Genomic DNA, 10,838 nt, shown 5'->3' on the forward strand with positions numbered 1-10,838 from the left:
AACAGCAAATGTTTACTCCTCGACAGGTCAAAACGTTTGTTAACCGAGACCGTAGGTCGAGGTTTACAAACAAATAGTTTTAATAAATCGAGGCGACAATTTCTCACCCCACAAACATTTGATATGGAATAATAAAGACTTAATGTATAAGAACAAGTCAATATTCTAGCCCAAATGGGTCCAAAACAATATTTTATTGATCTCCCAGTTGATTAATGACAACGATCACTTACTTACATATTCAGAATTCTTAATGAAATGTAATATTCCAATAATTGCACAAGATTATAGCATAGTATTTGATGTTATACCCACAGGTTACGTAAGAGTGCTGCAGGGTAGTAATGTGTCTAATGACCAGTCAACATTTAGAACAGATGTTTTATTAAATGGCATTGACATAAAGGATAAAAAGTCCAATAATAGATATTTTAGACATTTGATATATTGCCCCACAGCTGCTCGATGCAAATATTATTGGAATAACTATTTTGGGAATATCAATTGGAATTTGATTTGGACCTATTATAATAAATAGGTTGTTAATAATAAAGTAAATGAAGTATATTTAAAAATTGTCCATTGCATCTACCCAACAAATCACATTTTAAAGAAATATAAATCTGATCTTTCTGAATCCTGCATATTTTTTTGGTGTTTTCACAGAGACGATTGCACATTTGTTTTGTGAATGTTTTTATGGCAGATTGTTCTGGATTGATGTGGGGATGTATTTCATGTATTGTGTGGCTCTAGGATAAAATTACAAAGTACAGATTTTATACTATGAAAGTAATGATTTGGATAAATGCCATGTTTTCATTTTGAATCTTTTAATTTTATTTGGAAAATGTTATATCCATAAATGTAAATGGTCTGAAAGAAAACCAAATATTCACCAATTTAAAAGTGACATGAAATTATATTTTGAAACTATAAAAGGACTGACAAATAAGAAAGCCATCCGGATTTTTACAATGCCTTACAACCTCTTTAATGTAAATCGCATGTGCCCCTTTTTTTCATGTATGTATGTGTACATCTGGTGTTTTGAATTGAACAATAAAGTTAACGTTAGCTAGCTAACGTCAACTTTACTGTCAAAATGATTTCACGACACCGGAGTGGATTTATACATAACCACACGTGATTCACATTAGCTACTTTTACCTATGAGCTACCCTGATTGCCAAACATACAACCAAGTTGAAGACAGAAAGTTTGTGGGGAATACTACTTTGGTCGCACTCTTTTTGGTCTTTTGGTGGTCGCAAAAATCTAGAAATCCTTCAAAATGTTGCTCTCAAGAGTGGTTGATGGGGTGAAGGGAATGATGAAGAGTTAGATGGAGCGATGCAGGTGTATTTGGTGGAGGGGTGGAGGATGTGACACTGCGATTGTTATTGTTTATTATTGTCTATATATTTTAAATATATCCATATCTGAATAACTAAATTCCCCGGTTTTCCTGGTTTCTTGCCTCTCTCAAACCGTTCAAATAGCCTATCTTGTTGCGATCCAGTGACACTTACGCAATAGTATATTTTGTCATCCAATTCGCTAGGTGGCGCTGTCAGATAAAACGAGGGTCCTGAAACTGCGGTCCTGAAACTGCAGCTCTCCGGCTCTGCAGGTACATACTATTGCCCCTGATGGCCATGTTAAGGTTCTAACAGAGGTCAAAGTCTAAAACCAAACACCCTCAACACATGTTTAAATCATCTCAGAAAGGCTACTTTGTGCAGTTGCATTTTGGATCAGGAGTGGACCTTTTGTTCCTGTGATCAATAGTATGGTATGCAATTGAGTTGTTCTTTCATCTTGATTGGGTATTACAGTAGGTCTACTTTGCATCATGATCTAGGGTTCCATTCTTGTAATACTAAGGCACTCCATGAGAAACAAATCAATCCCTTCTAGATTCTACTTTTCTCATTAGGCAGGCCATATGTTACAGTAGGTCTGTTCTTGGTTATGATACACTTGCCAAGTTTCCTCCTATGGCTCCTTGGGAGTGGTGCTCTGGGAGGTGGTCTCCCAGAAGCTATCTAATGTTCATGTACAGCTCCACATGTGGATCACGTAGCCCCCGCTGAGCTGTTCCCATAGCACTCATGGAGAATACCAGGGTTCAGTTGATTTCAACTGCTTCTCTCTATGCACTTTTCTCTGACATTTGTCAAAAGCAATTTATGATATCTGCAGTATGTCCCGCTTGCTGTTTTCAGAAATCACCACTAGATGTCAGAATTGGGTTGTCGTTGAAAGGTAGACCCTTCCTGAAGATCCTCCAGCATTTTGCTAATCCTACCCCTCTTGTTACAGAACACAATAATAGAATGCATATAGAATTATAGAAGTATTTTTTATTTTATTTTGCCTTAGGGTCAGTGTACATTCTTGATTTATAAACACACAATATTATTTAAAACTGAATGTCTATAGCTTTTAATGTACATAAAAGGAAAAGTATATGGACATTGACTTTCTAAACAGAATTTCACATAACCTTTTACCCTTGTGTGGCAATCGGTGAAGTGCACTGTTGTCCTGTAGGAACCCAGCTGTAGCCTACCTTTGAGTCTTTTTTCAAATAAAACATGATTATTAATTTTTATGTGACAATAATTTAATAAATGCCTTTTATCAGTGGATAAACACAAATCAGCAGCACAAAGTAATCCCAATTTCATTGATTCTCACGTACATAGAACCATAGCTGTCAGTCCATGCTGAAATCTAAGTGCATACAATGGTTATCAACCTAAAACTGCAATGTCTCTCTCACGCCCTTTTTCTCGCCCTCTCATTCTCTCTCTTTGCCTCTCTATCTCTCTTGCTAAACGATACTCGTTCATAGGCTACTCACCTTAGGGTTGATTAATGAACTATTGTACATGACAGTCAACAGACAAATTGAGTAGCCTATTCAGACACCTGCTACTTTACCGTGTCTGGTTCCATTGTCATTTGCTCACCTGATAATTTGTGCATTTGTTTCCACAGTGGCGTGTTACTACAACGATTAACCAACACGGCAGTAGGCCCTACAGTCCCTTGGCACTATGTGACAACTATATAGATCTCTTCTGCTGTGAGAGGTTCTGTCCAACCTCAACGCTGAAGGCTTGCTGTAAACATCATGTGAAATTGATCACCTCTAAAGTCACAGACAGTGCTCGGGGTGCACGGTGGACCTGGCTAGTGCTTTTTGCACGGGGTTTCAGAGTGCGACCCAGGCCATTGGTCACATGGGTATAATTATGCACTGTGCACTCTGCTGCGCGGCGTTCAGTGGGATGCATGCCAGGACACCGAGAGAAAAATGTAATGGTTTGTTATGATGACCTTTTGCGTTTCCATTAGTTCATTCTTCTATTTAGCACGACGACCCTGCAGTGCTCAGTGAATGTGATTTACCCCTGTGTACATTGAACCATGGAGTAATTAGGGCCTTAAGCCCTACTCGCAAAAGGCGCGGAAGAGCGACTTTAATCTGCGATGAGGTTATTTTAATGTAAACAAAGAGGCTGTTAATAGACAGACAGTGGGACTGCGACTCCACCACATTTAAAAGCTTCCATTAAAGAAGCCCTTTAGATTGTTTAAACGAAGAGACAGCCTAAGGCTAGCGAGGTTAGTCTACCACTCTAATGTCCATCTAACGACCACGTAATGTCTTTATCTACATCCTCTTTTGTGGGGAAAGCAAAAAATCCGTCCAATTTTATGACCACAGAAGGGACAAAGACAACATTCTCCACTCTAAACTTTATATAGGCCTACTATCTTTTTTCAGCGAAGTGAAAAAATATTATTCTTTCGAGAAATGACATGGAAAAAAACTAAATGTTAAATCTGGTTGTATAGGCCTACTAGGCAGCCTAAGTGTGGAGAAACTTTCGTTTTCGTAATACAAATAGAATGACCAAATGTATAATTACGTTTTAATAGGAAATAAGCTTTAGGGTTGTTCTGATTTTATTATTTTAATTGTGACAGTCATTGAGAACATTGACAGCCATCGGTAATTGAGAACAATTATAGGCCTATAGGCCTATGGATGATAGCTTCAAAGTTTAAATGCAGGGAGTTGAATTCTCAACGTTGGCGTTGAGAATTCGCCTAAAGATTCGCCTAAAGATTCGATAAATAATTTTTCCATCGTTTCCCATGGTGGAAGATAATATTTCTTTTTTTATGTTTCCTGCGTGATGAGTCCTGTCTCCACTGACGGGCATGGTAAGCCTCTCAGGCCGCATCATCCAAGCAGAGTTCATCTTGGCCCGGCCCTTAGAAACAGATCAAAATGATGGGCTCCAAAACCCCAGAAATCAAAACAAACATATAGAGACTCCAATGGTCCTGATGCGTAGATGATTTTACCATATGAGAAAAAAATGAAATAATAATAAACGTTTTTAATTCGCATACTGAGGATCTGTCAGGCGCACATAGCTTCAAACTCCACTTCAGAGTCATATTCATGCCAGGTTGATCTTTAAGACTGAACAGTTAAAAATTGCACGGTTACAAACATGATTGGACGCATGATAGGCTGTATTACTTTTAATAAGACAGACATTGTCATAACATTGCCCAAAGTACAATTTCATGCAGCATTAATGCAACCAGATGAATGTAAAAAAACACACATTTGGGCTCACATTAACTGCACAATCTTGTTTTGAATTGACTTGGAATGGACAACTCCCTCAGATCTTTTTTTTTCTTTTTTTGCAATGGAAATAGTGGCTCATTGCCATACAGAAGGCCGTGTACAATGGCCCAGGTCCCATTAAATCTGCGAAAGTTCCTTCCTGAGACAAACATTGCCAGAAATAGTCATCTTGGCCTGGTTTTATGTTTCGAAGAGGACAGCAATAATTCTCTGTTATAATAAAATGATATAATAATGAAAATGATTTAATTGAACTGATCCGAGAGCATCTCCTCTGGATAAATTTATGCTAAATTAATGTTATTGGCCAAACTCATTTTTCCTTAACATAATAAGGCTTCCTGAAAATATGACACCAAGCAATCAAGCACAAAATGTGTTGTGTAGCAAAGACGAGTCAAACTTGGTTTTCAACCCACTGAGTAGTCTATTGTGTTACCCATGGTTTCACAAAATCAGACGAACACAATAGTTTCAAAGGTAGGGTTCATTAAAACAGTGTTTTCTTTTACTGGGGGTGGGCAATTCTTTACTTGTGTTGTGACATATTCTGTTTTGCATAAACGATGGGAAATCTAGTATGGTCAGGCTCACAAGAGATGTTAAATGAGAATTACATATTGCATGCGTAAATTTTGAAGTAGGCAAACACATGTCTCAAGCGAACGCTGGGTGTACTTTACCACTTTGACAGGTTTTAATGCTACTTTCAAAGGACACATAGACACCTTAAATATCTGAGGCGTGCTAACCCTCATCGCGTCTCCTACATCCCCTTCCCTGGATTTTTTTGACTGCATGATCGAGGGCAGAACGTTATATTTCATTTCTAATTTTAACCCGGAAAGGTGTCACTCGAAAACTACGTGATAGGAGGGAGTCAGGGAATGAATGCAGTATAACGATGCGTTCTGTAGTACTGGTTACAGCATGCGATTTGAGAGAGAGAGATAAAGATAAAGAAGTGTGTGTGTGATAAAGAAGTATGTGTGTGTATACACGCGCGTGTCTTCAAGGGCATTTAATTTATTTGATTGGCAATGGAGATGACACTCTTACATGCATAAACATACAGTCATAGCCCACACACATACACACACACACACACGCTTATTTTCAGTAAGGTTCAGGGTGCAACTATTGTATTTTAGTGCTGGGAATCGGTTTGCGTGACCTATTTGCTGAAAATGTAATGATTAATAGCTTACACCACTTATATTAAACTAATGATAGTTTAAACGTAATAGTAAAACGTTTGGACATTAATAATAAAACATTATGATTCTTGCATTCACTTATAATAATTACAATATTAGTAGGCCACAAAAAAACGCCCACGCTATGTCATTATTTATTATTAAGATATCAATATTCTTCGTATCATTATTTCAGTAGCCTATGATAGTTAGAGTAATGGTATGAAAATCCCCCCCCCCCCCCCCCAAATTTGTCATTGTTCAACTCCTCACACTGTGTGACTTTGTCTGTTCTTGTACGGTAAGTCTCAAACCATCTCCTCAGAAGTTAATTATGTTTTCGTTTTAGTGGGGAATAGATTTCCTTTGTTTATTATGAGCATAGGGACGGATTTGCGTCACCGTGCAACTTGCAGGTCGAGATAAAGTTGCACAAATATTGAAAAAGGGAAGTTCCAACAGTCATTATAAAGTTTCCCCCTTTTGCGCCGGAAGAAATAAGGATTTCTGCTGTATCCTAAAATACTAAAACAGGTTCTATTTTTGAACAAATCTAGCAGGCATATCCGCTCATTTAACACGAATCTAGACCATCAAAAACAGGATGAGCTGAATCTAATAGAAACTCCTTTGAGAAACTCCTAGGCTACCCTGTAGACTTTACGCACATAAAGGCCTGTCTGCATACGCTTGCAATGAATTTACTGGGGATGGGTTTATTATTATGTACAATTTAAATGTAGGCCTAATACAAATGCAATCAGAATACACCCATTCATACATTTCAGAATGTATTCCTACGGATCCTACATTTAAGTGAAATCTGCAATCTAAAGTGGACCGTTTGGCAGTGTTTAAAGGAGTCTGCGTGGTAAACAGCAGCAATGCGAATGGAAATAAACTTGCATTGCAGTTATTTAGAATTGTTACTTATGTGGAGAACATTTAGGTCTGGAGTTTAGGCAACAAAATTAATTTAAATATATGTACTTTGTAGTACTGTATAATTATAAGTCACACAGGATTTTCATAAACATGTTAGACTATCTCGATAACACATAGGCCTGCAATTACACATACTCATTTACATAAAACATAGCCCACAATGTTTGAGTCAACCAAGACATTGTCAATGTCAATATCAGACACCGAATCTCCATCGCAAGGGCGTGTTAAACGTGAGGACCAGACCTCCATTGGCTAGGAAGTAACCAATCGCTATCAGAGTTGAAACTTCATTTTGGAACCAACAGGCTATAGTTTGAGAGTTGTGAGAACTGTTGCTGGCACCTACTATAAGGACACAACTATCTCTGACTCCTCACCAACGTACATGCCTATTACATTATCTTGACGACTTTGATAAACTAAAGACGTAGAGTCCAGGATGTATACAGCCGGACTAAACCCGTTTTACGCATCAAACTTTAGTCTTTGGTCTGCTTATTGCACGGGGGGTTTTGCAGTGGATACAATGAAGAAACCCTCATTTTGCATTGCAGACATATTGCAGGTTGGGGATACCGAAAACATCCCGGGGTCGTCGGCCCTCATGGCTCATATGGGACACCGTTCTCAGGTTCAGTCCTCCGGGTCTCCGTTGCGTCCTTCTCCGGTTGCTCCAGAGCCCTCACTTTACGGTGCGAGAGTGAACCCAGCGTCTCCGTATCACAGACATGGAATACACTTAACTTCTCTCTCAAGAACAGCGCTCAGCTCCCAACAAGCTCCCCCACCTTCAAGTAAAGACCTGAAGTTCGGAATCGATAGGATATTGTCAACAGATTTCGACATAAAAATGAAAGAAACGACATCATTAAGAGGTATGTTTTAATTAGCACTTCGAAATGCAGTCTCTAAAATGAACGAGTCAACCACTTGCCATTATCTAAAAACAGCTAAGATGAACTATTTTCCCTTTCTGTCAGTAAAATAAAGCATTCAAGAAATCTATCATGCCATGAAGTCACATTCAGGGCCTCTCATTTATTAAATAACTAATGACAAAAGCAAGCACTGGAAATATGTGTAGGCCTTATGGCCTTATTTTATTTACTCTCTTAACCCTCTAATGCAAACACCTACGTTTCCACCATAAAATTGAAAGGCTACATTCGAGCTTCGGTTCATGTTCCTTTAGATTTTGTCAGACATTAATGATAAACAGACGTAGCGGTAATATTTATTGGTTTATCTCTCGCCCTGTGACAGATCTTACATCCATTGTTAGCTCGAACCGTCAGTCAGGGATTCACGTCCCAGTGCAGCCCTCGGCGAGCCACTACTTCGCGTCCATAGACCCTGGGATGAGCGACGCATCCTCCATGATGAGCTCACTAAACAGCGCCAGGCAATCAGGGCAGCATCAGTTTCAGGACACCTTCCCAGGTAGACGTCCTTACGTACAGGGCCTTTTAGACACACAGGGTATAATGGCGTCCAATCAGACAAACAAATTTTCACTACATTAAGATAAGCTTTATTAGTGCCCACATTCGTAAATATTTGGTGCATGGTAGCCTGTCCCCTGTCTAAATGTATCTAAGTTGGTGTGTACTGAACAAGTGACCTTTTTCTTCATACTTTATGAAATATAATTACCTTATCCTCTGTGTCTTTCTATTTGTTCAGGTCCATATGCTGTACTTACGAAAGACACAATGCCACAGACATACAAAAGGAAAAGGTCTTGGTCCAGGGCAGTCTTCTCTAACCTGCAGAGAAAGGGACTTGAGAAACGCTTTGAAATACAAAAATATGTGACCAAACCTGACAGAAAACAACTGGCTGCAATGCTTGGACTTACAGACGCACAGGTAAGTTTTTATTGATTTATAATAACCAAGCCGAGTTATACAACTTCATTTCAGAACACCACAATTGCGCATGGCTTTGTAGTCAGAGACAGGAAGTTTCCACTCAAGGATACACCCCACAATTTAGCCTGTAAGCAGTAGCTTACCTTACGCAATGGATACTTCTGAGGAAATGAAAGTCAATTACAACAAATTATTGCAAATAGAGAGGTCACAGAGGTCAAACTTGGTTAAATAATTCATCAAACACACACAAGCACTAGTTTGATTTGCGGAGTAGGCTATGGAAACGTTGATTTATCTGAGATAATTTCACTCCGTACATGTTTAGGCTTTAACTCTTGTCATTACTTTGCAGGTCAAAGTGTGGTTCCAGAACAGGCGTATGAAGTGGAGACATTCTAAAGAAGCACAGGCACAGAAAGACAAGGAGAAGGAGCAGCCAGACAAAACACTAGTAGAGGCCGAGCCCAAAGAACCGGAGGAGTCCGAGTGTGAGAGTGAGGCGAGCGAATCTGAATTCGATGAGGGACAAGAAGACAAGAGTGATGTTGACATCACTGAACATATTAAGACTAGTGTCATCATGACAGGGGCTACCCCAGTGAATACAGTGGAGACAACAATCAATCCTCTCACAGACGCTGTGGCATCATCGCAAATGGTGATGTGAATGGACTTGGTCAATTTTCGTCATTTGATAACGGTAATTTAAGTATTTTTATAATTGAGACAGATATTATTGAAATGCATAGATAGGTTTATGCTGTGCAAAGCATCAGCTATGTGCCTATTTTTTAAGTTCCTTAAGAATAACACCTTTTAGGAGCACCATGTGCATGACCCTTTCCTTAAATGAAGGAAATATTCAGTTGTGAATTTTAACCACTTTTTCACATTATGAAAATCTCTGAATATTAAATAATGATGATGTAATTTTCCCTCAAAGCGTTGATGCATATTGTTGTATAATAATATGTCCATAATAAGTTGCACTGAAAATATTGTAAATAAAAGGTTTCTTACATTTAAGCCTATGCACAGACCAAACATTTATTTATTTATGTAAATGCAAAATAATATTGTTTGTTGTTGTTGATATAGACATAATATTATTTTTGTAAGTTATGTTATTACTATTATTCAAGCTATGTTTAATAGGCTACTGTAATTGACTTCACTCCTTTTTTCTCGTTTCCTGTCAGATGGTCTTTGTAGTCTAAATGCATCATTTATGTCTCTAATATTCAGCTTAGAAGCTGATTTCGAACAAAATGATGTGATTGTGCTTTAACTCCCTGGTTACAAGTGTTCATATTAAGAGTTGTATTTCTAGTCTATAGGCTAAAAACAAAACCACACAATTTATTTCTTATTTGGCTCCTTTCAAAACATTCAGAGACAAGTTACAGTACAGTATCATCAGTAGCTTTTTACTGTGGCACACATGGTGATTGCATATACGCTATTCTAATGAACATGCTGCCTTGGCAAAATATAACAAGCACACAAGAGTGGGGTTAACAGTCCTTTGCTGCTTTTAGTTAGATTACTTTACAAGGTAGATAAGTTTTCCTGAATCCTCAAAAGAAGGCTTTAAAACTTGTAAGGCAATGCATATATTCTGAGATATTTCTGACTTTATTCAGTGCAGAATTATACATAAATTGATTCACCTGTTGGTCAGTTTGCTCGATAACTTTGGCCTCTTCTTTGTCTCTGTGTGGGACCAGCACTGGTGAATGACAGTGAGTCCAAGCCTTAGAGCTAGGACTAGGCTATTAGACCTCAGCATCATAGTCTTTATTTCTCCATTGAAGGTAATTTATCAGGATCATGATGTTATTCAAGCTCTGGAGGGCTGAATTAATTAATTTAAACATCTTATATAAATATGTGATTTCTATTGTTAAATATTAGTCATAAACATTTTACAAATTATCATTTGACATCACTTGGCTCTTACCATGTTACACTAATATAAGTCAGTTAAGTTATTTTCTACAGAAAATGCTAGAAGAAATGTGGGGCGCTTCAGAAAGCGGCAGGAGCACAGGGAGATTTATAGTTTGTATACATTTGCTGGCTCCAGAAATCAGCAAAGAAATGGACAAGTATATTTTATATATCCAGGCGCTGATCTAA

The 10,838-nt window shown here is 38.2% G+C and overlaps 1 protein-coding gene across 2 annotated transcripts; it reads left to right on the plus strand.

Annotated features, from left to right (window-relative positions):
• Nucleotides 1–7,170: 7,170 nt before the first annotated feature.
• hlx1 (H2.0-like homeo box 1 (Drosophila)) lies at nt 7,171–9,730 on the plus strand. Of its 2 annotated transcripts, XM_067241998.1 has the most exons (4): nt 7,171–7,700; nt 8,089–8,265; nt 8,509–8,693; nt 9,052–9,730. In XM_067241998.1, the coding sequence occupies exons 1-4, from the start codon at nt 7,265–7,267 to the stop codon at nt 9,364–9,366; spliced, it is 1,113 nt and encodes a 370-aa protein (XP_067098099.1). In that variant the 5' UTR covers nt 7,171–7,264; the 3' UTR covers nt 9,367–9,730. The 2 variants fall into 2 exon arrangements, with proteins under 2 accessions (XP_067098099.1, XP_067098100.1); XM_067241999.1 differs by lacking the exon at nt 8,089–8,265.
• Nucleotides 9,731–10,838: the final 1,108 nt, after the last annotated feature.

The sequence above is a fragment of the Osmerus mordax genome, chromosome 8, assembly GCF_038355195.1.
Source record: "Osmerus mordax isolate fOsmMor3 chromosome 8, fOsmMor3.pri, whole genome shotgun sequence".
NCBI classification, from domain to species: Eukaryota; Metazoa; Chordata; class Actinopteri; order Osmeriformes; family Osmeridae; genus Osmerus; species Osmerus mordax.

What these genes read in the sequence shown, in the direction of transcription:
- hlx1 (XM_067241998.1), top strand. Translation starts at nt 7,265, where the DNA reads ATGTATACAGCCGGACTAAACCCGTTTTACGCATCAAACTTTAGTCTT. An exon ending in GTTTCAGGACACCTTCCCAG is followed by an intron (nt 8,266 to 8,508) that starts GTAGACGTCCTT and finishes CTATTTGTTCAG; the next exon opens with GTCCATATGCTGTACTTACG. An exon ending in TTGGACTTACAGACGCACAG is followed by an intron (nt 8,694 to 9,051) that starts GTAAGTTTTTAT and finishes ATTACTTTGCAG; the next exon opens with GTCAAAGTGTGGTTCCAGAA.